Raw genomic sequence first — 27,851 nt, 5'->3', positions numbered from 1 at the left:
AGCTAACTGTGAGGAACAAAAGGAAGAGTCTGGCCAGGACTCGGGAGACTTGGGGGCCAATCCTGCCCTGACCAGTACGGGACCTCAGCACCTGCCGTGTGGCCCTTCCAACACACCGAGCCTCTGGGAGCCTCGATTCCCTCGCCTGTGAAATGGGATGATACCCTTAGTGGCTCTCAGCCGCAGGGTGGATGGAAATACTCTGAAACCTTGCAATATGATGGGCAAAGGGGCAGGGCTGAAATCACTACAGCGATGAGGGGGGAGGGGTGGGGAGAGGGACCCCCAGTCCATCCTCTGGGTCGGGGAAGGGACGAGGGTGTGGGCAGAGGCCCCGAGCCCATCCAGCCCTTGCTGGTGACAGACCGCTGGTGGCTGCTGGTCTACAGGCTCCGCCGCCTCTGATAACAGTTAGCTGGGCAGTGGCGGCCGGAGCTGACAGCCCCATTGCCGTCCCCATGTCTCCGCACCCAATCTGCCTGCAATCAGCCCTGAATTATTTATTCTATTGTTTGTTTAAAGATACGTGGCCTGCCAGCGACAGCGTGAAAAATGTCCCTGTTCCACAGGAGTGACACCTCCCCACTCCTCCTGCTCACACGCCGCTGTCGGGCTGTCCCAGAATTAATCACCCGGCTCCTGCCCGGCCCGCATGGCCCCTGTTGTCACCGAGCTGAGAGACAGGGGGGCAAAGGGTGGGGCCTCTGGCCTCACTGCGGGGTGGGGGTGAGTGGGCAGCTCTCATCCTTCCCTTGCAGGGAGCAGGGAGCTGGAAGCAAGGTCTTCCCTTGCCCACCCTCCTTGTTGGGGGGAAGGAGGGGGGTGACTGTCCCCACCCCCAGGTGACCAGCTGAGCAGAGGCAGAGGTGTGATCAGAGCTCTCCGTGAAGCCTGCCTGCCCTCTGTGGCCCCTAGGATGTCACAGCACCATGAGTGCCACCCTCCGGGCGGGCTGAGCCCCACTCTCCCAGGAGCCCTGGAGCAGAGCAGGGCATGGCCGGGATGGAGGGGCCCGGGAGGGAGGGGCAGGGAACAGGCAGGGGCCCTGCTTGGACAGGAGGGCCAGGTGAGGGGCTGCATTGGGTAGACACGGAAGGCCAGAGGTGGGGAGTTCTGAGGACACTCCGCCCTCCCCCTCTTCGCGTGGGGGCCCCGGCGCAATGAAAGCACCTCCCGGGCTGCAGGCGCAGGGATGCTGGCCTCTGGGAGGAGCAGGACTGGCGAGAACCAGTCATTTGGTGGAGGTGGGTGGCGATCAAGGTACACTACTCTGCAGAGAATGGGGACCCCAGAGACAGGGAGGCCATATGAAGTGAGGGTCATGGGGCCAGCCAGCCACCACCTAGCTGTGTGACTTCAGGAAAGTTACTCACCCTCTCTGAGCCTCAGCTGGGATCAAACCTCCAGCCCTAACCAGGCCTCACAGGACTGCTGTGAAGTTCACAAGTGAAAAATCCTGCATGGATGTGGGGAGGGATGTGGGCCGGTGCTGAGAACGGAGGGACGACACTCCACCCGGAGCCCCAGGCAGGGCCTGTAAGAAGCGCTGCCCCAGCCCAGACACACGGGAGGGAAATCTGTTTCCCCTGAGTTAGCCTGCGTCCCTCCTGCTGCCCTCGATGCTGTCCCCTCCGGCCTCCTCGAGCGCCAGAGGAGGAACAGTGCTCACTCCCAGTCCCACCAGGACCTGATGTCCCCCAGACTTCAAGGGAGTGGGAGGCAGGAGGAGCGGCCACTTCACAGGGCGTCCAGGGAGGGGGCCAAGGTCTGCGGTGGCGGGGTGACCACAGCGACCCCTCGACCCTCCTACCCTGAAGCAAGGCCCATGGAGGCCCCGCCCCACAAGTTGAGGCTGTCCCAGGAGACAGCGGGCAGCGGGGATAGTGGGAGGTCAGGGCCAGCCGCCACTTGGGGCTTGTGACCTGGGTCGTCCCTCTCTCCTCCTCTGTATTACACAAAGGACAAAAATATCTGTCTTTCAAGACGGCTGTGGGGATGAACACTGGTACCTGATAGGTGTGGCACACAGGGTTCAGGAGATGGTCACCGCTGTTACTGGCCCCCGGGGCCTAACCTGTCCCTCCACGGCCCTGCCCTCTGGCCTTCTCCCACCTCGTCTCCTCACACAGGGCTGGCTGCAGGGACCAGGGCAGCTGGCAAAGAAGGTGCCCTGCTCCCTCCCACGCACATGCCTTACCAGCCTGAAGGGCCTGTCCCCAGACGCTATGTTCTCTGCCTCCCTCCCTCCCCTGAGCCCTCAAAGGACCCTCTGCAGCTGAGGTGCCTGCACAACCCCCAGGGCCGCCTGCTCCCTGAGAACGTTGGCCTCTGGAGGCCCCTGCCCCACCCACACCCCACTTACCCATCAGGGCCCGTGTCCCGAGCCCCCATCTCTAGGGTCCTGCTAGGAGGTGGCAGGGCTGGTGCCAGGGCCACGGCCCCCCGGTTCCCAAAGGGCCAGGGATCAGGGGCCATCTATACCACCTGACCCCCAAGAGATGAAGGTCACAGGGCAGAGAAATGGGTCCTCACATCACAGTGTGTGAATCAGGCCCTCATGGCCTCCCTCCCAGTGAGGGGGCGGGGCAGAGATCCCTGGAAGGGCAAGGACAGGGTGGGCATGGGCTGGGGCCTGGGGGTCCTCTCAGCTCCCAGGACTGGCAGGCAGGACGGAGGGTACTAACCTGCAGCCTGGGGTTCTCCCAGGCCCCAACATGACCTGGCTGAGGGGGGAGGGGGGCTGGCCCTCCCCAGGAAGGGGGCGGGGCCTGGGCAGGTCCAGAGGGAGAAGGGCGGGGCCAGGCACTCACCGGGGGCCTCGAGGTTCTCGCAGAGCTCAGACTTGGCCTCCCCGTTGGGCCGGAAGCTGCCCTTCTGCGTGAACTTGTTGGACATGGTGGCGGCGGTGACCACGGCTTTGAGGCTGCGCTTGCGCTTGGGCACGTTCTGCTCCGGGTGGAAGAGGATGATGTAGACCTTGGGCATGTAGAGCATCCCCAGGGACACCGAGGCGCTCAGGCTCACCGACACCGTCAGCGTGGTCGTCTGGATGTACAGCTGGGGCGGGCGGGGAGGCGTCAGAGCGGCTCGCCCGGACCTCGCGGCCTGACCCTCCGCCCTCCCCAGGGGCAGACGCAGCGGGGACAGACTGATCCAAGGGAGCATGGGGGAGAGCCAGGACTTCGGACCAGAAGCCCTGGATTCAAGTCCTGACCAAGTCCGTCCTCCAGCCTCCGCATCCTCAGGTGAAATGCAGGCGTGATGATTACAGTCCTGCACTTACCTGGCAGGGCTGTGAGGAGGAAAGACGGGGCCATGGTAACAGCATGCAGGACAATGCCCAGCTGGGAGCTTGTGGAAGTGTCCCCACTGATATGCGCTGTTTGGAGGGGCCGCCCGCCGTGGGGACCACAGCTGACCCTGCTCAGGAGGGTGTCCCAGCCCCTCAGCCAGGCCCCCCATTCAGCGGCTGCCCCCACGGGCCACCCTGTGCAGAGCAGCCACTGGCACGGGAGCCGCAGCGCCCAGCGCGACGCGCAGGGCAGCACAGTCGAAGCTCATTTCACGCTCGCTCGCCAGCACTAACAGTGACAGATGTTTGGCGAAATGAAAGCCCATTAATTTGGGTGCCGGGTAGTCCATTCTTCACTAGTGGGGGCTTCCAGGCAGGCCTGACGATTCCCACCGCCCCCAGCTGGGATCCCCTCCCCGCCTGCTCCCTCCGGGTCCCCCAGGCCCAGCTGCCCCTCTGGCTGCCCGCGGTCAGGGGAGGCCCCGGCTGTGGCCCCCAGATCTGGCCTGGGAGTCCTGCTCCCTAAATCTGCTGTTTCTGGGCCTGGGCCCCTCCCTCCCCTGGGGCCTGGCTGACATGCCACCTCTTCCAGGAACCTTTCCCTGGCCCCAGCTCTACCCAATCCCCCAACGCCCTTCATTCCTTGTACCCGACCCAGCAGTGGACATCACGGGTCTGGGTTTGCTTCCTGAGGTCCCCAGAGCCCTGGCCTCATCCGGGAGCCCTGGGGGCGCGTCTTTCTGTTCTCATGTCCTCGCCATCTGCCCAGCTCCATAAACACCTCGCGCCCTGAATCTAAAGGCCTTCCTTCCAGCCCTTCCCCCAGAGGAGAGAGCTGAGTGACCCTGGGGAGCCTCATCCCTCTCCGGCCCTCGGTGTTCTCATCAGTGCGATGGGCTGAAAGTGCCTGCCTCACCCGAACCACGAGGCTCCTCCCCAAGCGCAGCTGTGAAGCCGCATGAAACCTGCAGCACGTGGGACAGAGGCTGCCCCATGGCCCACTGATCCCCGGAGCACACACCCTGCAGACGGCCCGCCCTTCCCGTCCTCACATGCACCCACACTCTCAGCCACGCACGGAGCTGTCTCCAGCGTGGGGGCGGGGAGGTCGTGACAGGCCAGTGGGAGGGGACTCGTGGCCGCAGGGAGGAAGGGGGACAGGCTCCAGAGACTCACAAGAGCTCCTTGGAGGAACAGTGGAGGCCCGGGAATCAAGAACAGGCCTGTCTTCCCCACTGGACTGGGGGTGCCCTGGGGATGGGGCGTGTCTCTCTCAGTACATGGGGGTTCCCTGAGGGAGGGGCTGTCTCTCCTTTCACACTGGGGGTTCTTGGGAACAGGAATGGGTTCTAGGTCAGACACCCATCTTAGGCCCTTTGCCCCCACCTTGTTATGGGGGTACAGTGGGCCCATATGGAGGTGGTGGCCAGGGTAGAGGCCCCCTCTCTGGGCAGAGTGAGCCCTGCAGTGGACAGACCTGTGGTAGGGCCAGGGGCCTAGGCCCCAGATCCCACCCTGCCCTGCCCCAGTGTGGCTGCTGAGGCCCCTAACACGAGCGGAGTCGGCAGCATGGCAGGTGGCCTGGGCAGCCACACCGGTGCCGGCGCCTGGCTTAATGCCTGCGGCCCAGTCTTGAATCCTAATAAGTTTTGAACGAGGCCCCTCATTCTCATTTTTCCCTGGCCCTGGAAACTGGAGCCAGCCCTGAGCTCAGTGCGGGCTTCCCAGCCCCGGAGCCTTTCTGTAAACAAAATACAAGGAGGGGTGTGAAGCGAGGAAAGCGATGCCCATCTGCCGGCCCAGTCCCTCCCAGCCTGGGCCCTGGGGGCTCCTCTCGCCATCCCAGGCTGGGTGGCTGCTGTGTGCACAGCACAAGTGGGCCGGCCGCCCCAGGCCCCTCCTTGCCCCAGGCTCTGGGATTCCCACCCCCCACAGCTCGGGCACTGCTCTGAGCCCCCGTGTGAGGGCGCACGCTGTCACCTGGAGGCGGTCGCGTGTTGACCCCAGCAGAGAAGCAGTGGTCTCTACAACCTCTAGAACCAGCGGGCACTCCCACGGAGACGGGCCTGGCACAGAGGCAGGTCTTAAAGCCAGGCAGCGTGAGAGGCCCGTCTCTCTCTTCCACACGTGTCCCAGCCCAGAGGGTCTGAGCGGCCCATTCCTGCTCCCCCTTGGCCAGGCCCTCGCTCCGCTCGCTCGTCCTCTAAGGAAGCAGGAATCCCGCACGAAGCCTCCCAAGTCAGTGCCCTCCAGCGGGAAGGAGGCTGTCAGACCTGGGGCTGGTGGGGGAGGGCAGAGGTCACCTTGGGGTGGGCAAAGGGCACAGTGGAGCTACTTGGCTGTGGGCGGTGGATTTCCTGTTTTGTATGAGGCCTGGTGGGTACAGAATGCGAGGGGCTGGTGGGGGCACCGAGGAGTTCTGCCCGCTCGGCCCTTCTGCCCAGACTGACCCTGTGGCCACTGGGACCCTCAGCACCTGTTCACCGGACAAACTTCACATCCTGGCCGCCTCCGCGGCCGCGTCCTGGCCAAGCCTGGCTGAGCAGTAACCCCACACGGCACAGAAGCTCTGGTCGGCTCGGTTAATGCTGCCGGCTGCGTGGTAAACCCTGGAAATCCAGGCTAATGCTGGGAAATCCAGCCGCCGGCTCACCAGAGCGGCACAGCATGGCTCCACGCCACCAGCACCCGCACCTGCACCCACACCAGCACCCTGGGCGAGCAGGCGCAGCAGAGCACCTGCAAATTGGTTTGCACACAGGCATGCCCACAAACACACACACCTGTGCACTCCTGCGTCTCTGCATTCACACACACCTGAGCTCACAACCACACACTCCCTGACTCACACACACCTGGGTCACACACACGCACCCCTCATGTACCTGGTGCACAGTCGAGTGTGCACATACACAAAGATGCATTCACACATCTGCACACACACCTGACCACACACGTCACCTGCATACTCCACTCACCCTCACACATTTGCACATAATCTGCACACCCTCATACACACACCAGCAGCAATGAACCCCTGGGCACACACACTGCCTCTCCCACTCCCTGGGCACGCACATGCACACACGTGCACGCACATGGCAGCCAGGCCTGCAGCTCCCAGGGGCGTTTTGTAGCTGCCACCTGACAACGCATAGGCGGCCCCAGAGTGTCTGTGCTCTCAGAAGCCTGGTGGTCTGAACCCACAGGACTGGGGAGCTCATCTCCTCACCCCTCCTCATGCAGAAGCCCAGGGGAGGGGCGCAACCCAGGCCCCACGCCATCAGGGGTCGAGCTGGGTGTTGTGGGCACACACTGTGGGAAGCCAGCCTGCTGGGTGACCTGGGGCAAGGCCCTCTCCTCTCTGGGCCTCAGAACAGACCCTCTCAGAGGCTCCTTTTCATAATCAGTGCTGAGGGGAGCCTCCTAAAAAGGGAGAGGCGGGGGGCTGGGGGGGAGGAGGTCACCGGAGAGATGGTGGTATTATTGAGGGAATTCCTCAGGCTGCCAGCTTCCTGGAGTGTGGGGCGCCACCCCCCCACCCCAACCCCGCTGGCTTTGTGGGGCTCCCTAGTGCTGCAGGGCATGGGCCATCGCCTGAACCTGCTCTCAGCACGGAGGGCCTCCCGCAGGCCTGGTGGGAGCTGGAGACCTGGGTCTCAGCACGAGTGAGGCCTGGTGGCTGCGCCGGCTCTGGAGCACCTGGCACCAGGCCTGGCCTCAGACCTCGGGGCACTCACTACCAGCCCCGGTCTGCTACTTGGAACCCCAGCCCGTGGGCCACCCCTGGAAGACAGGCCACAGGCTTCCCTGGGCCTGGCCCCGGCATCGGAATGGAGCTGTTGGAGAAGAGGAGGCCCCTAGGCAGAGAAGGTGTCCCAGAGCTGCAGGGGGCCATGGCAGGCTGGGGACACCTGAGTTAGAGTAGGGTCATGTCCAGCTGTGCCACCCCTGGCTGTGTGACCTCAGACACGTCACTCTGCCTCTCTGTGCCTCCATGTTTTCGTGTATGAATGGGGTGGGGATATCTACCCTCACCTGCGGTTGCAGGGTGAGCCAATCAGTAGGTAAGGCACCTGGCAGATGACAAGCACCCGCCTGCCAGGCCTTTGGCGGCAGCCGCACTGAAGCCACACCCTCCCCGGGCTGACACCAGGCTCACAGCCCTAATGCCATCCACGGGCTGACGACTCCCCCAGTTACGTCCAGCCTGGGCCTCGCCCCCGAGCTCCAGGCTCACCTATTCAGCCGTTGACGTGACAGTGGCACTTGGGCATCGAACGGGCACCCCAAACAGCACATCCAAAGGACCCCGATGTCCGCCCACATCGGCTCCTTATCATCTCCCCCACTCAGTGCACGACACCCCCCCTTCCCAGCCTCACACCAAAAGCCACCGAGTCATCCCTGACTCCTCTGTGTCTCCCACCCACATGCACCCATCAGAGACAGGCCAGCCCCGCTCCCGCCCCCGCCAGACACAGCCAGAAGCCCGCCTCCCCGCCAGCCTGCCGTGCAGCCCCTGTCGGGACTATTCCATAACCTCCTCCCGGGAGCCCTGATCCGGGCCCCACCCAGCAGCCAGCGGGATCCTTTTAACCCTACGCAGCAACGCCTCCCTCCCACTCACACCCCACAGCAGCTCCCTTCTCACTCACAGCAAAAGCCAACAGCCTTCCCACTGGGTCCCATGCCGTCCGCCCTGTGCCCACCACCCTCCTCAGGCCCAGACCCGCACAGCGGGTCACTGCGTCTACACCATCACGCCGTGTGGTTGTCACAACGCCTGTAGGGTGAGGAGGAGGATCACGGCCCTAATGCACGATGAAGAAACTGAGGCAGAGGCCAGCCGGCTTGCCTAGGACGCCACAGTTAGACACAGAGCTCCGACCAGGAGCTGGGGGCTGGGGTCCCCAGGATCGTCCATGTCTCTGGCCTCTAATTCACTGACACCCAACTCTTCAGGATAATCCCCCAGTGCTGTGCTGGGGCGTGGGTAGAGCCCCCGGGGCCTGGGGGTGGGTCCAGGGGGTGGGTCCAGGATGGCCTACAGAGCCTGCAGGAGGCGCAGGAGGGAAGGGCCCCCGGGCTGACGCTGCCAGGCCGGCTCCTGGGCCTCAGAGCAGCTTGGGGCTGGGAGAGGGGAAAGGTGCCTGACCCACCTCCCACCTCAGGGGCCCGGGGTCCTGTGAGGGCAGAGACAGGGTGGGCGGAGGAGGAAGAAGAGAGGGATGGACAGAAAGGACGGTGGGCTGAGTGGAGAGGGAGGTAATGGACCGTCTAGAAAAGAATGAAGAACGAAAGACGGTGCAGCCTCCCAGGCTCAGAGAGGAGAGAGAGAACGAGGAAAGGGGGGGAGAGGAAGAGAGGAGGCGGGAAAGGCAGGGGTGGAGAGACGAGGAAAGAGGAGGAGGCTAGGAAAGGGAAAGAGAGAGGAGGGGAGAGATGAGACAGAGAAAACGAGAGGAGACAGGAAAAGAGAAAGGGAGGGAGGAGGGAAAGCCCAGGACCTGGAGAAAAAACTCACAATGAAGAGAGAAGACGGGGTAAAGCGTGAAAGAAGCACTTCCAAGCCGGGTGGAGGCTGACCCTACTCGGCCCTCCCCCCCACCCCACCCTCCATCCCCCACTCACCTTGTCCGCCGACTGTGAGGTGCCAAAGAAGATGGGGATGAAGGCCAGCCAGACGATGCAGGTGGTGTACATGGTGAAGCCGATGGGCTTGGCCTCGTTGAAGGTCTCGGGCACGCCGCGCGTCTTGATGGCATACACCGTGCAGGTGACCATGAGCAGCATGCTGTAGCCCAGCAGGCAGATGAGCGACAGGTCCGAGATGTCGCACTTGAGCACCCCCCGGGCGAAGCGGGGGTCCAGCGTCCGCTGGTCCTGGAAGTCCACCACCGAGTGGGAGGGGTCCACCACGAACCACACACAGATGCCCAGCAGCTGCAGGGAGATGAGGCTGAAGGTGATGGCCAGCTGCGAGGCGGGGCTGATGAACCGCGGGGCGCTGACCGACCGTTTGCCTTGCTCGAAGATGCGATAGATGCGGTTGGTCTTGGTGAGCAGGGCTGCGTAGCTGATGCTCATGCCAAGCCCCAGGAAGATGCGGCGCAGCGAGCAGGTGCCCAGGTCGGGCTCCGCGATCATGAGGAAGGTGGTGGCATAGCACAGGAAGATGCCCGCCAGCAGCACGTAGCTCAGCTCGCGGCCCGAGGCCTTGACAATGGGTGTGTCGTTGTAGCGCATGAAGGTGACGACCACAAAGAGCGTGGCCGCGATGCCCACTATGGCCAGGAAGAGGGGCAGCACGGCCCAGGGCGAGGCCCACTCCAGCTTGATGATGGGGATGGGCCGGCAGCCCGTGCGGTTCTCGGTGGGCCGCATGTCGTACGGGCACGTCTTGCAGGTGTAGCGGTCCACTTGGTACTGGTACCCAGTGCAGGGCTCGCAGTGCCAGCAGCAGGGCATGCCCTTCACTGTCTTCTTCCGCTCCCCCGGCTGGCAGGGCAGGCTGCAGATGGAGCGGGGCAGCTGCTGCCCACTCCCCGGCCACAGCATCCGCTCCATCTGGCAACGACAGCGCGGAGGAGTGGGCCTCAGGATGTGCCCCAGTGCCCTGTGCCACCCCACGCTGGCACCCTGTAGCCCCACACCTGAATCACCCACTTAGTTGGCTACAAACCCAGTTGCCTGGGCCCTCCCGATCCGCTGAGTCCAACAGCTGGATTTAAACAAGCTCCCCCTGATTCAGACACACTGGCCTATGACAAATCCTGATCGAGTCTAAAACTCCAGGGTTGTAGAGGGGACAGCAGAGAGCAGCCTAGAGCAAGCATGTCAAACTCGCGGCCCATGGGCCACATGTGGCCCCCAACAAATATTTTTGCGGCCCAGCCAATATAACGGTATGTAAGAAACATTTTAATAAAAATCCCATAACTTAATTTTTACAATATCCTGTTATGCATAACTAGAGGCCCAGTGCATGAAATTCATGCATAGATAGGGTCCCTAGGCCTGGCCAGCAGCCCTGATCAGGGTCTTCCAGCTGCTGGCTGGGGCCTTCCTTTGTTCTGTGCCGCCCCCTGGTGGTTAGCGTACATCGTAGCGAGCAGTTGAACTCCCGGTCAGTCAAAGATGAACTCCCAAGGGGACAATTTGCATATTAGCCTTTTATTATATAGGACTAGAGACCCGGTGCACAAAATTTGTGCACTCGTTGGGGGGGGGGGGGTGGTGTGCGGCCCTCAGCCCGGCCTGCGCCCATTTGCAGTCCAGGACCCCTTGGGGGATGTCCACCTGTTGACTTAGGCCCACTCCCTGGGGAATCAGGCTTAAGCTTGCAGTCAGACATCCTTCTGGTAGCCAGGGAGCCCTCGGGGGATGTCCAACTAAAGGCTTAGGCCCCCAAGGGATCGGGCCTAAACTGTTAGTTAGACATTCTTAGTGCTGCCATGGAGGTGGGAGAGGCTCCTGCCACCACCTCCGCCCTGGCCAGCCATGAGCCAGCTTCTGGCTGAGTGGCACTACTCCTTGGTCTGACCTAAACCCTAGAGATTAGTACTTCATTTTACAACTTTTTCTCGGTTTATCAAACTCAGACCACACAGTCAGGTGAGCGCCTGGGCCTTCCCTCCCTCCGATCACCATGGGGATCACTCTGCGCAGGCCAGCCCGCAACCCCGGCCCCAGTGGGGTCTGGGGTTGCCGCCTGGCCTGCGCCCGGGCCCTCCCGCCCTCCGATGCCATTGTGATCCTGGACGCAGGCCAGCCGGCAACCCCGGCCCCAGTGGGGTCTGGGGTTGCCGCCTGGCCTGCGCCCCAGCCCTCCCGCCCTCCGATGCCATGGCAATCCTGGGCGCAGGCCAGCTGGCAACCCCAGCCCCTGGGGGTCGGGTTTGCTGCCTGGCTTTCCAATGGCGATCACCGGCTGGGGGTTGGGGAAAGGCGGCCTTTGCCCACCCCCTAGCTCTTGCCTGCCACCTGGGTTGCCAATCACCATTCTTCAGTCCTTCCCCTTTGCCTCCCATCATTGGGTGTATGCAAATTAGCCGCCATCTTAGTTGGCAGTTGATTTGCATAAGGATATGCTGATTAGCCAATGGGAAGGGTAGCGGTCGTACGCTAATTACCATGTTTCTCTTTTATTAGTGTAGATTATTAATAACTACAATGTCTACTAATTACTGATTACTATAATCGTGTTGCATTCATTTCCCTTACACATCTTACACACCATTTCTCTCCACTAATACCAGCAGCGAATATTTTAGCAGCAGATGGCCACGTCATTGGTCTTGGACTGACTTGTTTGGTGTGCGCGACAGGAAATATTTCACTTTCAGAGAACTAGGAAAATGGGATTACTTGCATTACACTTATTAATTTGTGCAGTTATTCAGTGTCTGGTAAGTTAATCTTCAAGAAAAAATATCAATTTTTATTAAAATAATCTATTATTTAATGTTAATGATTACTCATTTATTTCAGACCTTTGTATTCAGCATGTCTCTATTGAAATAAACCTACGTTTCTATGAAAATCGAAGCTTTTGTTTTTTTGCGGCCACATAAGCTTACACCTTGTTTATTTGGCCCGTGTTAGCCTGTGAGTTTGACATGCTTGGCCTAGAGCAGTGGTCGGCAAACTGCGGCTCACAGGCCACATGCGGCTCTTTGGCCCCTTGAGTGTGGCTCTTCCACAAAATACCAACTTCTGCGCATGTGCCACGAAGTTTCAATCGCACTGTACGTGCGCGCCCGCACGTGGTATTTTGTGGAAGAGCCACACTCAAGGGGACAAAGAGCCGCACGTGGCTCGCGAGCCGCAGTTTGCCGACCACTGGCCTAGAGGCACAGGGCAGAGCAGAGCACGCTCAGGAGGCCTTGCTGCTCAGCCGCGGCCCCCAGACCAGCAGCAGCAGCTCCAGCCAGGAGCCTGCTGGGAAAGCAAAAACTTTGGTCCACCGCAGACCCACGGACTCAGAGCCTGAGTTTCCAGGAGATCCGGGTGCACACAGGCGGGGAGGAGTGCAGCTGATGGCTCGGCCCATGGCCTCCTCCGGCACCACATGGAGCGGGGACCAGCGGAGAGCAACGAACAAAGTTTCCTCACAGGACAGCCACTGCGTGCCCAGGGTCAGTGTTCACATCTCGCTCTAAACTAGTGCTAGTCACCATCCCACGTCTCCAAAGGCAGTCACTGTGAGCGAGCGAGCCACGGAGTGTGGGCACCGCTCTGAGTGTGACAGAATTCTGGAAAGAGAGAGGCCCTGGGAGCTCCAGGCGCTGGGCAAAGGGAGCTGACCACTTGGGAGCCGGATTCACAGCGTCTGCTCTACAGGAAGTGACTCTAAGGAAGAGCCGATGCTTAGAGAGCAGCGGGCCTGCCCGCACCGGGGCCACGCGGGTGCTGGGTGCTTACTCCTGGAGAACAACCAGCTGGCCCCGGAGCGAGGGGCGGGTTTCAGAGCTGAGGAACAAAGCCGGGGAGGGGGAGGGGGGGCGCGGGGGGGGGGGGGGGAGGGCGACAAAGACCGGTGGGAGGAAAACCAGGAGGAAGAAGCTTGTCCTGTGGCCCTGGCACGACAGGGCTGTGTGGTCCCCAGTAGCCAAGGAGCACAGCAATGGCCGGCCAGGGGCCTGCGGGGATGCCAGGCCGGACAACCCCCGAGCCCCGGAGCTAGGAGACTGCGGGGAGGGACCTTTCCCAGAGGACACGGGTGACGGCAGGTGTTCTGGAAAATTCTGGCTCCAGTGGAAAACGCAGTGAATGTGGTCACGGTTCTGCTGCCAGCTGGCTGTGTGCCCTGGAGCAGACACTGCAGCCTCTGAGCCGTGTTGTCCATCTGCTCCAATGATCGCGGACATGAAGCCACTTGCCCTTTGGCACTTAGGGGGTTTCCGCTCAGAAGTCATAATGGAAATGCTTTATTTCACCAGAACGTCCGCCCCACAAGGGCAGGGTCTTGATGTTTGCTTCCCTGCCCCACATCCAGTCCCCAGACAGGGCTGACACCGGGGCATCCAGTCCCCAGACAGGGCTGACACCGGGGGGGGGGGGGGGGGGGGGGGGGGGGGGTGACGGGGCGGGGGGGGCAGTGAGTCTCTGTGGAATCTACAGGAGAAGTCATGAGATCCGGACACTGGCAGGAGAGGCCTCCTCCTCGGCCCCCTGAGCCCTGCCCACTCTGTGGCCCCCACAGCGCAGCCCCAAGTGAGCGCTCAGGGAGAAAGTGGGAAGGTGTGGTCACCTCCTCCCACCCCAACTCCAGGGGGGTGGGGGGGCACGTACAGTGGGAGGGGACCTTCACTTCGCACACCTGCAGCATGGGGAACACCCTGCCTGCCTGCCTGCCTGCTTCTCGGGCTGTCGTCCTCACAGTGAGGGCACATGCTGGAACGGAGCTGTGCACAGCAGGTCTCAGCCAGGGTGAGCTGCTCTGCTGCTGCTGCTGCTGCTGCTGCTGCTGCTGCTGCAGGACCTGGGTCACTGGCCCCCTGCCCCACCCACTGCACCCGAATGAGGCCCGGCTCCATGTGGGGCATGGTCCCACGTTGCCAAGTGCGCCCACCTGCCCTGTTCTGCCAGCCTGCCTGTCTGTCTCCGCTCGGCACTCAGGAGCATCACCATAGCAATGAGCTCCGTCCCGCCGTGCGGTGCGGCCCTCGGCTCGCCCTGGGGCTGGGTTTCCTCAGATCTCTCCTCTGACTTAGAAGATGTGGGGCTAAGTGAGGTCATGGGCAGAAACTGCTCTTCAGGGCTCCAGGGGCTGGTCACCAGGGAGATCATTACAAGAGGGGACGCGGACGCGCTGCGGCTCTCCCAGGACGCGGAAGAAGCATGAGGAGGCCAGGTGTGGACCTGGGCCCCGGGGCCTCTCCGGTCCATCCAGACGTCACACTGTGCCCACCAGAGCACACTCACCTTCACCTTGCAGGTCAGGGACCAAGTCCACGGGCCTTTCCTTGGGGACAAACCACAGGTCCTTTCCCTCTGAAAACACTGCTCCCTGTCACGGCGGGGACCGAGACCAGAGAGAAAGCCACCATGTCCCCACACCCCCGGGAACAACTGTGAGCTGGAAAGCGTGGCTGGGAGGACCCAGGAAAAAGGCGGCCTTCCCGGGGGGTTGCCAACGCTGGAGACCGACTCTCAAACAGCTCCCCACCTGCTACTGACTGCGCCCTTTGCCTTAAACACTGTCCTCTGTCCAAACACAGCCCCCCTGCTCACCCCCGCTGCCCGCACCAGCAAGCCTCGAGCCATTTCACTCCACGTGCGCCTCTCTCCAGAGCTTTGGCCCTGCGAGGGGGCGGCAGGCAGAAAGGCCCAGGCAAGGGAGAGGCAGGGGCAGACACAGCAGGGGCCCAGCGGCCCTGTCCTTCCGTCTCCGCTGGGGGTCGGGGCCCTCTGATGTCTGGGCGGGGGCACGGAACAAAATCCCGACTGGCAGCAACAATCCCAGAGATCGGGGCTACTCAGGGGCTGCCCCCCTTACCCCCCCCCCCACTGAGCTGGGATGGGCCAAGTGACTCTCCACCCAGGCGCCCCCCCCCTCCCGCCCTCCTGCAGGCGCTTACTCGCAGGTGCAGGTGGTCAGTCCAGGAGCCGATGACCTTATACTCAGCAGAGCCGTTGCGCAGCTGGTACTGGTAGATGTCATAGCGGCCGGGCGCGTCTCCGTTCTCGTTGAAGGTCACGGGGTTCCCGGCAATGCCTGTGGGGACAGTGGGAGTCGCACACTCAGTCTCCTTGCTGAGCCTGCACCCAGAGGCTGGAGGACTATGAGCCCGGGGCAGAGACGCCTCCAGGGAGGCCCCTGCATGGAGATTGGGGAGGCTTCACCCTCGACCCCACCCCCGGGGCCCAGGACCCCTTCCCCTGGCTGCACGGCCCAGGACCCCCGGTTGGCAGGTACCACGCACCGCGCTCCCACCTGAGAAGTTGACGCTGCGGATGTACTTGAGCAGCTGGGTGCCGTCCACGGGGTCCATGCGTGGGCAGAGCCCCACGCGGCCCGGACACAGGTCCCGGTGCATCGCGTGCAGCGCGTGGCCCATGGCGTACACGGCGTCAATCACAAACTGCACCTTCCCCTCCTGCTCGTACGCTGAATCCTGCCCAATGCGCTCGCGGTCTGCAACCAAACACCGGAGTGGGCACCCGCCACGCCCGCCACCCTCGCAGGCCGCGCAGTGGGAAGCAGAGGTGCACAGCGTCCAGGCGGCCCAGCTCTCCTGGCTCCTAGCCCACTGCTTGCTCTGCTCCCCAGGAATCAGTCTGGTGGAGGCAGCTGGGGGCCCCGAGGGGTGAAGGGGAGGGCCTGCTGTTCTCCCCACTGTACCCCTGGACCCTGTGCCCCGGGGCCCCAGACCAGCCAGGGCAGGGGGGGCAGGAACTTCGAGGTGAGGACACGGGGCAGGGTGGAGGGACAGGATGGACAGACCACCACGGAAGCCGGGTTCCCCTCCTGAGGCCACAGCCCCTGCGCACAGCATGGCCGCAGCCTCCTCCCTCAAGGCCAGGACAAGGAATGAACCCTCATAAGCCACCCCCACCCATGCCACCTGCTGGAAGGCCTTAGACACCTTCCCAGGCACTTCCCAGCCCCAGGAGCCACCCGCCTGAGCCTCCAGGATCCGTTGTGTGGGGGCCAGGTTGGGCGGGTCAGCACCAGCCCTGACCCCTGGGAGCTCTGAAGTCACTGTCCACCCCCCTCCGCCCACACCGGAGACAGACATGAGTGCCGGGGGCACCCTGCTGCCTGTGGTCTGCTCCACCATCCAATCCCCACACCCAGAGGCTCAGTCACCACCCAACGGCCACCCTTCTCAGCCTGGCTCAGGACAGAGCCCCAGGGACTGCTGAGTGGCAGCCAGAAACCACGGGATCGCGGTGCTGGGTGGCAGGCCCGTGGAATCATCTGCTCCAATTCTGTCATTTACAGATAAGAAACCTGAAGCCCAGAGAGGCGGCCGCAGGTCCAGCGCCAGCCTCGCGGGGACTGGATGAGCACTCCCAGCTCCAGCCTCCCCGCCCCCCCCACTCCCCCCCCACCCCCGGCCTCCACCCCAGACTGCACTTGACCTCCGGCCCCAAGACCCCAGCTCACCCCGGGGGAGGGGGGCCCTGCGTTTTTACACAGTGAGGTCACCGTGCCTGCCTGCCAGGGCTCCTACCCCTGCCTCAGCCGCCGAGACCCCGTGACCCAGGGTGAGCCTGGCTCCCGTTTCCCCCACCTCGGGGTCAGAGCCGAGAGTCATTACTCAGACTGGACAGTTTGGGGCAGATGACCAGTGGCTCTACGGGGGCAGTTTGCTTCAGACAGAGCCCGCCACTCTACGGTGTGGCCTCGGGGCTAGAGATGGGCGGCCCGAGGCTGCCGCCCGGGCCCTCGCAGTCAGCTAAGCCCCTCACCACCCGCCATGCTGCACTGCATGGGCACCAGACTGTCTGGGCTGGAACCCCAGCTCCGCCCACGCCTCTAGCTGTGTGACCTTGAACCCATCACTCGTCTCTCGGCTTCAGTTCCGGGCCAGGATCGGGACCCTGTGGGGACTAATGGTCTAATATTCACAGCGGCATGGAGGCCTGGTGCTTGCCAAGTGCCACAGAAGTTTGTTAAACTCCAGGTACAAGGACGTGGAGGCCCTGCCTGCCTCGGGCTCCGCACAGCAGAGCGTTGCTAACAGGCAAAGCTATTTCTAGGCCAAGGCACGAACAGAGACAGGATGGACGTGAAAGGCAAACCTCCCAGCTTCCGCAGCGCAGCCTGCCTCTGTCCGAGGCCTCTGATCACAAGCTGCTAAAAGCGGAGCTGGGAGAAAAATGCAAGGAACAATCCTGTCCTCAGAGGGCGACAGAGGGGGCTGGGCCGGGGCGGCCTGGGAAGCCCCGCCCTGGACCCCACTCAGCCCCGGGGCCTGCCCTCTGCAGCCTGAAGGAGGTAAAACTCAGCTCCTGCAGCTCCCTCCCCGGTTCAAAGGGACAAGAGACTGAATGCTTAACAAGGAGGCAGGGGAGGAGGCTGTGGCCTCGCAGAAAGGAGGCCCTCCCAAGGCCACGAGCACTGGCCAATGGACCCCAGTGGCCCTCAGCTCTGCTCTCCCGTCTCCCCAGGGGCCCCTCCTCAGCTTCCCGCTGAAGCAGCCATTCCCCACAGGGCACCTCACACTGGGGAGCCTGTCTCTGCCTGGCTGCTGTGCCCCCCCCCTCCCAAATCTCCACCCCAAAGCTGCCAGGGACTTCTAGAAACTTCTCAGCACACTTTCACATCCTTGACTTCTGCTCAAGTCTAGCCCCAAGTACAGATGAGAAAACAGGTGCAGTGAGTGGCCTGCAAAGGACCTTTACCTTCGAGAGCGCAGCAGGCCTGAGCGAGCCACACACACACACACACACACCTCCAACCCCGAGGAAGCCCAGGGACAGAGCCCAGGTGCTCGTGGTTGGTGGGGACGCAGGAGTCACACACAGTCACACAGGACCAGGTGCTCCGTCCAAGCTGTGCCCATAACCAGCTGGCTCTCCTCGCAGCCCGGCTCTCCCCCGAGCCCGGCTCCTCAGCTAATGAGCCCTCCCGAGCCTGTGATGAGCTCTTCCCGGGGCTCAGCTCAGGTGGGAGGTTGCACGGCCCCCCTCCGGAGGAGGGAACCAGGGTTTGCAGATGGCACCCAGTAGGTGTTCATACATCCCTGGGGGTTGGCCTGGCTGGGATTTGAACCCAGATCACTCTGGTTCCAAAAGAGTTTGTCTACCCTGAACTGTCCCTCCCCTTCTCCCTGATCTGCCTCTTCCCCCTTCTGGGGCCCAGGCCCTGTGCCAACTGTCAGGCCAGGCCTAGCTGGGAGGTAAGGCTTGTCTGCAGGGCTAGGAGGTAGGTGGCCGTGGAGGGAAAGGGGTCAGAAAATCCCCTCTCACGGGGGGTAGGAGCCCCAGGCCCAGGCAGGGGCGCCGCGGTTCTGGGAGGAGGCAAGACACAATTCTGCGAGTTAGTGGAAGAGATAAATCCCAGACATACAGCAGCAGTGACAGCAGCAACAGTTTGAAGATGTCCTAATTGTGTCCCGGGGCACAATGAGCCGGAGATGCGCTTGGCTCCTCCGCCGCTGACAGCCAGCCAGGGAACCAGCGGAGAGGATTTCTCCTCAATCCCCACAGCTGTGGTTACTACGGTGACTGCAGCCTTTGTCTGCAGGTTGTAAATTGTAATTGAAATGTGTTTTCAAGGTTGAAATAATAAGGGCTCCTCCTTGACTCCCCCTCACCTCTCCACAACTCACCCGCCCAGCACAACCCTCCTGAGTTACACACACACACACACACACACACACACACACACGCACACCCATGATGCTCACACAGGACACAAAAACAACCAGATATACCCCACATGCTTTCATATCTGCACATATAGACTAGCAACACACAAACCGGCACGCATCTGAACACATCTGTATGCATGTCCATGTACACAATGTACAAATAAACACACAAAATATGTGTGACACACCATTAGCATGACATTCAAACAAGCATATGGTCATTCAGATTAACCCCGCCCTCCTTCAAACTCCGCAATGGCCTGTTCTCAGTCTGTATGAGACAGAATCCTTACAAACTGTCTACAAGGCCCACAAAATCTGCCGCCCCCCCCCCCCCCAATCTACCTGCTGCTCTCTCTTCACCCGCAGGGGCCTCCTCGCTGCCCCTAACCTGCCAGGCATGAGCCTACCTCAGGGCCTTTGCACAAGCTGTGTCTTCTGCCTGGCACCATCTTCCCCAGGTCTCCACATGCCTCACTCGCTCGTGCCTTTAGGTCTTTGCTCAAGTCTCACCTCTCAGTGAGGACTTCTGGCCTCAGTATAAAGGTGCGAGTCCCCAGCACTCTCCATCCCCTCCAAGAGGCCCCTGGTCCTGCCCCCTCTGGCCTCACTGTTAGTTCCTCCCAGGAGGCCCACGGCTCTGACTCCTGGGAGGCCCGGTGTACCCCACCTGTCTGCAAGGTCGCATTGTCCCCCACCTGCAGGGGGAGCTCCGGGGCAGGTCTGGCCCCATCCCCAAGCCCAGCACAGGGCTGGCCACACAGCCTCTTAGCAAACGCTGGTTGAACAAGTGAGAAGCAGCAATGAGGGGAAGGGCCTGGAGGGGAAGCCGTCTGGCTGGTGGCTTGAGTAACTGTGAGTTCCTCTCATAGGCGGCACAGCCTGGCACACAGTACGTAATTCCAAATGTGGTGTCCCTTCCCTTCCCCTCGGGTTCCTTTGGGAATGTGGAGGTGGAAAGGCCCTGCAAAGCCGCTGGAATAGCCAGGCGGGCCCTGGGGACAGGACATCCGCTGGCCCAAGGCAAAACATCTCTGGAGTCAGACAGCTTGGGTTCAACTCTCAGCTCTGCTACTGATTACCTTGTACCCTTGGGAAAGTCTTTAACTTCTCTATGCCTCAGTTTCCTCATCTGTAAAATGGGTTGCTGTGAGGATTCAATGCGAAGCGCTGGAGCAGAGCTCGACAAGTGATAAATGCTATACAAGCATTAGCCGCTGCTCTTATTGCTGTTATCACAGGCTGGGTGATGGGCATCGTCCTCACATCCTCAGCTGCCACGCAGCCGCCCTCCCGCTCCGAGCTCCTGGCCCCCGGGAGCAGCGAGCAGTAAATTCCTCCTATTTCCTCATAAACCGGGCCTTCCTCCGCTCAGCCATCACCTGGCTGGCAGTGCTGTCAAAAAGATGGATGCCACATCTGCCCTGTTTACAGCTTTACCTCCAAACCCGGCTCTGTACTCCCGGGGAGGAGGCGGGAGAGGGGGGGGCAGGCGCTGCCTTCCACAGGCCTTGACAGCTGCAGAGCTGCCCGCTGGGTGACCCCTAGCTCGCTCGGTGCCAGGTGCGGTGGTCGCTGGGCCATCTGCCACGCTTCCTGCAGATCACCTCCATCTTCTCCGGGACCCGTGAGGCCAGCTCTGCTGGGGCCGGGCTCCGGGGGATGAGGACACGGAGGCCACAGGGGTGAACAGACCTGCCCGCAGCCACTTGGCACATGGCACACGGCACACGCCTAGGGAGCCACAGCACCAGACTCACACCCAAGTCTGCAGTACTCTCCCGGCTGAATGCCTGAGGAAGAATGGGTGCCCACCCATACCCCCACCCTTACCACTTCCAGGCACGCCAGCCTGTCTCCAGCTGCCAGCACCTGCCACTCTCCTGAGGCTTCCTCTGGTCACAGACGCCTCATTGCCCAGGCCTGCAGCAGGCGGGGAACTGAGCAATTCCCCCTCCAGGAGAGCTCCCAGTGGTTGATGGGGGTAGTGTCTCCCTTCTGCCCCTCCCCACCCCCCGCTGCCTCACACCTCCAGGGGTGACTGAGAGGCATGCCCCTCTGTCCCCAGAGCCCAGGGATGTGGAGCTCCAGCTCTCAAAGGGAACCTGCTTGGTACCACTGCCTCCCCTCCCCTTCCCGTGTTTCCTGGGGTCCCCCTTCTCCCCTCCCCCAATGAACTGCTCGCTCTCTAATCTTTGTCTCAGAGGGAAATGAACTGAAGACAGCCTTGAAGCTTGGATCCAGTCTCCCCAGCTGGAACACCCCAGGACCAGAGGGTCCACCATCCTCTCAGCAGGGGCGCTGACAGGAGCCAGGGTGGCGCTTGCTCACTGGGAGACCTCGGGCAGGGCAGGCAGGGCCTGGGGCAGAGGCCGAATGTTCGCATCGAGGGGACCAGGGTGGGCCAACCTGAGGCCGGCAGTGAGGGTGGGGCAGGAATCCCGGAGGAGGTGAGGGGGCAAGTGGAGAACACAGAGCTGGCTGAGGACAAGAGGGAGGGGGCCCTGAGGAGCGGGAGGGAAGGCACCAGCCGGCCGGGCAGGGCACCAGCTCTGGAGCCAGGCTCGCTGGGGGGTGCCTCCAGCTCCGCCAATTCTCCAGCGCTGTCGTGTTCACAAACTGCCTCAGTCTCCTCGCCTATAGCGGGTGCAGCTCCAGTGACAGCCTAGACCCCCACCCTCAGGATCCAGGATCCCATAGCCAATACACGTGGGCTGGTCAATTACCCAACTGCCTGCGCATCCCACCTCTCACTCGCTCTCTGTCAACAACAACAGGTCATCAGCACCTCTCGCTGGCATCGTGTTCAGCCAGCTTCTCAGACACTTCATCTCCAACCCTCACAACACCCACCGATGGGTGTGATCTTCCTTGTTCCACAGACAAACATCTGAGACTCAGAGGTTAAATACCTTGTCCAAGGCCACACGGCAGGGAGAAGGCAGAGTCAGATCCAGACCTGGGGGGGAGCCCTCCCCGACCCCTCCCAGGTGCCCGGTCCAGAGCCAGCACTCCATGGGTGTCACCCTGGTCCTCCTGGCCACAGACATTCTCCCCAGGGACCGGCTTGGGAAGGCCATGGGAAGCCAGAGCTGGGTCTCAGGGGGTCTCAGGCCCCACGAACATTCCCATGCTCCTCCGCTCCTCACCTCACCCAGAGATGGACGGGCTCGCCGCACCTGACCTGGGAACACGCAAGGACTCTCCCCAGCCGCTGCTGCGGCTTCAGATGCAGCAAGGATCCAGGTGGCTGCCAGGTGCTGTCCTTCCACTCCTCCCGCCACCCGTGTTCACCCCACTCTGCTCCTTTGCTCATGCCCCCCCTCCAGCCCAGGGTGCATGCTGTCCTCCCTCCCAGCACCCCCCTTCCCTCTGAGCCACCCACGCTTTGCTGCACAGTAGAACACCTGGGGCACTTCCTGCAAATCCCGATGCCCTGGTTGCATCCAGTACCCATTCAATCAGAATGTCTGGGGGTGGGAGTCAGGCCTCAGTCGTTTTAAAAGGTCCCCAGCTGATTCGGTGTGAACAGGCTGGGGGAGCACTGCTCCTACTCAAGGCTCCCAGCCCTGAACATACACACACTCACGTGGGGAGCTTGACGAACTACCGCGGCCCAGGTGGCACCCCCGGCTCTGTGCAGTGGGCCCGGCACGGTGTCCGAGCTCCCAGGTGACCCCAGTGCACAGCCAGGCTGGGAGCCCCGTGACACCGTTCTCACCGTGGCTCCACGAACGCTTCCTCACTCCCCGAGACACCCTCGGGCCGGCTCACCACCAACCCCATTTCTCAGATGAGAAAGCAAAGGCCCAGAGAGGCCTCCGAGCTGGCCTCGGGCTCACAGTGAAGGAGACCCTCCTCTGAATCCTGCTGACGGCCAGCCCAGACCCCCCTGGGGCTGCCCGAGGCGGCCCTCTCCCCTTCACCAGCCCAGGTGGGAGATGGTGGCGAGTCCTGACCTGAGGACTGAGTCTGGACAGAGCCCCCATGGACTGACCAAGGCCTTGTCCCCGCCTGCCTCTCCCAGGCCAACAGGCGACTCCAGAAAGCCCCTCGCCCTGGGCAGGTGCATGTCCAGTCTCACCCATCTCCGCCCCGAGTCACATCTGATGACCTATAATCAGGGTGACCATCCAATTCTCCTTCCCCACTCGGGCACTTGTGAGAATAAATTGGGATGCTTTTATGCTTACACACACGCTCGCACACACCCACTCACACACACACACACACACCACACACACACACAATACACACTCACACACACACACATTCATACATACTCACACCCACTCACACACACACTCACACACACACCACACACACACACAATACACACTCACACACACACACACACATTCACACATACTCACACACACTCACACACACACACACACACACACACACACAGAATAAGCAGGATGCACGGTCACCCTGCCCACACCCAGACACATTGGGACTCCTGGCACCTCTGCCGTGACTACTGCCCGATGAAGCATTTGCTGTGCAGCCCTGGACACGGTGCCTGGGCTCGCCGACTCTCCATATTCTCCTCCATGATGCGGGGATCATAAAAGTCCCTAGAGCTACTGTGAGGGTGACATGAGATGATGGCTTTAAAGTTCCAAAACATAGCAGATGCGCTGTAAAGGGGTGTGCGTGGTTATTAGCTCACCGAGGAACACAGCACCCACACGCCTCTTTTCCCTTAGACACACCGACTCGTGCACACACAGTCACACACACACGTGTGCAAGCACACACCCTGCCACCTCCACCCGCATAGGAACCTGCCCGGGCCCTGGGGGATATCCAGTCCTAAGTGGCCGCGATTCCCTGAGCCCTGGCCACCAGAGGGCAGCATGCTCCCCACCTGCTGCTCATGTCATCATCCCCTCCTCTCCTGGCACTCGTGTGCCACCCCCTGCCTGGGATTCATGCATGTCCCTGTGGCCTTCCTGCCCCCCCCCCCCCCCCCCGGTCACCTGGCCCCTCCCAGCCACACCGACCAGTCCAGGAGGAAAGGGAGGGAGTCCGCCATCCTTGCACAGGCACCTCTCAGGGAGGGCACCAGGGCCTCCCAACGTCACTGTGCCCAGCTGCCCAGACCAGGAGCACACAAGGACCCACATCCAAACCACGAGGGCAACCCCAGGGGGCTGAGGGCCTCGAGCACACAGCTGAGTTCAAATCCTGCTCTACCACCTTCTGCCTGGGAAACAGCCTGTGAGACGGCCCGTTGTCCTGTCCGCCCGGGTTCACTCCGTCCTGAATCCTCAGCATCTGCCCATGCGCTACCTTTGCTGGGAGGCGTACTCTTTCTTATGTTTTTTTGTTTCTACTGCACGGTATCCTCTGGCATAGTCTGTATTTACTTACTGGTCTTGTTGGCTGTCAGTCTCCCCGTTAGATTAAAAACGCCAAGAGGTTTCTGACTCGTGTTTACCACTCTATCCACCTGCTTAGACAGAGCCAGGCACTCCTGGGGGTCCAACCGGAGGCCACAGGGCAGCTGGGGTCGGTTCAGTCTGCGGCTCCAGATGAACCCCAAGGCAGCCACAGGCCGAGAACTAGGAGCCCCTTCCCCCACTCAGCCACGTCACTGATGGCTTGTCTGGGAGAGACCACAGAGGTTTCTACCATCCAAGCCCTCAAACCTTCTGGGACCGAACCCTAAATTAGCTCAGTCCCACCCCCTGGAGACCCCAACTCCCCGCCCAGGCGCCAGCCCATCTTCTCCCCCAGTGGCCTGGACCCGGGAGACTCCGCCCCTGCAGATCTGCCACCTGCTGGGCACTAGTGCCTTTCCCCCTCAGCGCCCCCTGGGGACCCACGGGGGGTTGGGGGGGGGGCCCAGGTCCCGCCCGCCCGCGTGCTCACTGGTGCACTTCTTGACGTGGCTGCCCTTCTTGAGCGCGTGGCGGCTCAGCTTGCAGTGGAAGTTGTCCTCCCAGAACTCGGCAAACCAGATGTTGCGCCGGTTGTTGTCCAGCGTGCGGCTGGAGAAGTAGCGGTCGAAGCCTGGCCGGGAAGCAGGACGTCAGGCCTGGGAACCCCTTCTCCACCGCCCCGCCCTCCTGCTCCCCCCTTCCCCCTCCGCTTAGAGACGGCCCAGGCAGAGGGAGGGAAGAAGGGAAAGCCAGGGCCCAGGTGGAAAAAAACACAAAATGTGGAGCATTTCATTTCACTCTAAATGAAAAGAGCTTATGAGGTCCCAGGGGGAGCATGTGTAATCTTACAAGCGCTGCCTTTACGGCAGGGAAGTAGGATGGGATGCTCCTGCCGCCTCCTTCCTGCCTAATGCCAATGCCAGGCGTCTTTGAGGAGCCACCTGCCGGTCCTGAGATTGGAGTGAGGAGGGTGGGGGAGACGGTGGGGGCGGGGGGCGGGGGGCAAACCTGGAAACACCCGAGCTCTCTGTTCTGAAGAGGAGCCCAAACCAGAGAGGCGGGGGTGACCCGGGCCACAGCGAGATCAGGAGCTGGTCTTCTCCCTTCAAGTCCAGAACTGCCCGCCACTGGCCATGCGCCTCCCCCTCTGCCTGCTCCTGGGAGCTCACCAACTCTGCTCTGAGCCCAGACACCCTGCCCCGGAGGCAGGCTGGCGGAGAGCAATGCCCTGCTCCCCCGATGCCCCGTCTACGCCGATGCCTGTTCCGTGTCATGCGCACAGTGACTCCGCGGCTTGGGAGAGGCCAGAGGCCTGGAAGCTCAAGGGGCCACACAAATGGCGAGCCCCCTGGGTGCCAGGCCCCGGTGGAGGCCCAGGGACTGCCTGCCAGAGCCGGGCGGCCAGCCTGGGCAGGGTTCTCCGCCCGGCACTGTGCCGCTCAGTGCACTGCGGGTGTTGAACTACATTCCTGGCCTCTACCTGCTGGGTGCCAGGAGCATCACCCACCACGTGTGACAAGCAAAGCTGTCTCCAGGCATCGCCAAATGTCCTTCAGGGTCACAGGAGAGTCACTGCCCTAGAGGCTTCTCTAATGCCCAGAAAGGGGGGCTTGTCAGGCCAGTCCGGGGCTCACAGCCCAGCTCTGCCACGTGACGGCCACTGGATGTCACCTAACCTCTCCGGGCCTCAGTGCATCCACCTCCACGAGGCTAGTGGTTGAGGGGGGAGACCAGCACTGCAGGTACCAATAGCCGCGGTTACTGTTGTTTTGTGTTCACTGTGGCTGAGGCTACGGGGGGGGGGGGGGGGGGGGATGTTGTTGTGTGTTCACTATGGCTGAGACGGGGGGGGGGGGGGGGGGGGGGGGAGGGGGGCGGTGGAAATGGCTGCCTGTGCTCCGGTCTGCCTCAGGGAGAGTAGAGGGCACGGCTCTGTGACCTGCCGCAGGTCCCTCCCTGCTCAGGCCTCGGTCTCTGGGACAGCTTGGCGGAGGCAGATGTCCGCAGGCCTTTCCATCAAGCGGAGTGAGAGCAGAGGAGAAGCCCTGGAAGCCTCCCCCATGGTGAGGACAGCAAGGTCCCTGGCAAATCAGGCCGTTAATGGGACGCCACCCCTCACCCACAGCGAGGGTCCAGCACCGCCGGCTGGTCCTGCCCAGGGTGACCAAGAAGGGGTGCTGAGCAGGGCAGGCCCAGCCCCAGGACCACCCAGGACCTGCCCGCCCAGGCCGGTTGCAGGGCGTCCCTGCCCCTCCCAGCGCCCTCTCCTGTGGCCTGCGGGCAGCTCAGGGCCCTTCCCGCAGAGATCCCTCCAGGCAGGGCCAGGGCCTGTTCCAGACGGAAAGGGGATGAAAGAGAGAGCTTGACAAATGAGCCTCTGTATGTGTCCCACGTCTCCCGCACCCAAAAATATCGAGAAGGGAGAGAAAAGCCCTGACTCTTGATTGAGGGCTTGAGTGGGGCCAGAAAGGCCAGCCCAGAGCAGAGAGGCTGCGGGCCAAGAAGAGGGTGGACAGGGTGTGGAAAGGTAGGGAGGGGGAGAGGAAGGGAGGGGACAGTGAGAGGCACAGTGAGGGGCGAGCTGGCGGTGGTGGCGGTGAGAGTGGCGGGCGCGCCTCGGGCCTGCTGGGCCTACCTCGCACCGACATCCTCTTGGGGAGCACGGTGACAGCGCCCTCGGCCACCTCCTCCAGGTGCAGCACGGGCGCGATCTTGGAGCCCCAGCTGTCCGAGCCCATCCAGAAGAAGTGGCCTGTCTGGTTGGCCTTCCGCGCCGCCTGCAGCACACGCCTGTGGGAACACACACCAGCCCGGCCCAGCCATGTCTGTCCATGCTGTCCCCACCCTGGCCACTGGCTGACACCCCCCCGGCCCCCAGGCACACTCCTGGCACAGCCCATGGTGTCCCCCAGGCTATGCCTGGATCCCCCGCCCCCCTCCACCACTGACCCACATGAGCCCAGAGCCCACAGCTGCCCCAGCACCCATGCTTGTCCCCCTATCAATGGTCATCAAACTGCGGCTCGAGAGCCACATGCGGCTCTTTGGCCCCTTCAGTGTGGCGCTTCCACAAAATACCACGTGTGGGCGCGCATGTACAGTGTGATTGAAACTTTGTGGCCCATGCGCAGAAGTCCGTATTTTGTGGAAGAGCCACACTCAAGGGGCCAAAGAGCCTCATGTGACTCGCAAGCCACAGTTTGCCAACCACTGCCCTAGACCATAGTTCCCTCTGCCGCTGACCCACACCTACCCACAGGTACCCCTCTCACCCATCCCACACATGTACCCCCTAGATCTGGCCTATCCCCTAGGCCAGTGGTCAGCAAACTTGTGGCTCGGCAAACCGAAGCTCGTGAGCCACATGCGGCTCTTTGACCCCTTGAGTGTGGTGGTATTTTGTGGAAGACCCACACTCAAGGGGCCAAAGAGCCACATGTGGCTCGCGAGCCACAGTTTGCCGACCACGGCCCTAGGCCCACGCCTGCCTACAGGCCCCATGTGCTCCCCCAGTCCCACTCCTGTCCCCTAGGGCTAACCTGTCCCTGCAAAGTCCAGGCCTGTTTCCCTAGGCATGTACCTGCCCCATGTCTGACCCAGGCTCCCAGACCCACATCTGCCCAACCCCTGTCCTCTCAGGTTCAAGCCACCCTTACCCTAAACCCACACCCACATCTCTTGACGGCTTCTCACATTTACATGCACACACATGCACACAGGCATGCACGCACACGCATGCACACAGACACCCCTCTGCACCTGCTGCTCCCCGTCACCCCCCTCCTTCTGTGCCAGAGTCCAGGTCCTGCACAGAGCTGCTCCCCGCCCCCGGGCTGTGCT

At 62.2% G+C, this 27,851-nt stretch overlaps 1 protein-coding gene across 4 annotated transcripts in view; it reads right to left on the bottom strand.

The window, feature by feature from the left end:
• GRM4 (glutamate metabotropic receptor 4) overlaps window positions 1-27,851 on the bottom strand; it is a 107,701-nt gene that overhangs the window by 3,959 nt on the left and 75,891 nt on the right. For 3 of the 4 annotated variants that reach the window (XM_070418739.1, XM_070418741.1, XM_070418743.1), the window contains 6 exons: window positions 26,647-26,801; window positions 24,502-24,642; window positions 15,234-15,434; window positions 14,878-15,014; window positions 8,927-9,862; window positions 2,811-3,057 (listed from right to left, as the gene is read on the bottom strand). In XM_070418739.1, coding sequence (XP_070274840.1) covers window positions 2,811-3,057; window positions 8,927-9,862; window positions 14,878-15,014; window positions 15,234-15,434; window positions 24,502-24,642; window positions 26,647-26,801 — 1,817 coding nt within the window. The remainder of the gene's footprint in view (window positions 1-2,810; window positions 3,058-8,926; window positions 9,863-14,877; window positions 15,015-15,233; window positions 15,435-24,501; window positions 24,643-26,646; window positions 26,802-27,851) is intronic. The other variant, XM_070418742.1, reaches the window with a different exon arrangement.

The sequence above is a fragment of the Myotis yumanensis genome, unplaced genomic scaffold (genome assembly GCF_028538775.1).
Source record: "Myotis yumanensis isolate MYYU_CA2020_CCGP unplaced genomic scaffold, mMyoYum1.0.hap1 SCAF_6, whole genome shotgun sequence".
NCBI classification, from domain to species: Eukaryota; Metazoa; Chordata; class Mammalia; order Chiroptera; family Vespertilionidae; genus Myotis; species Myotis yumanensis.
The sequence above is the reverse complement of the archived record's forward strand: the minus strand, read 5'-3'. Positions and strand labels throughout refer to the sequence as shown.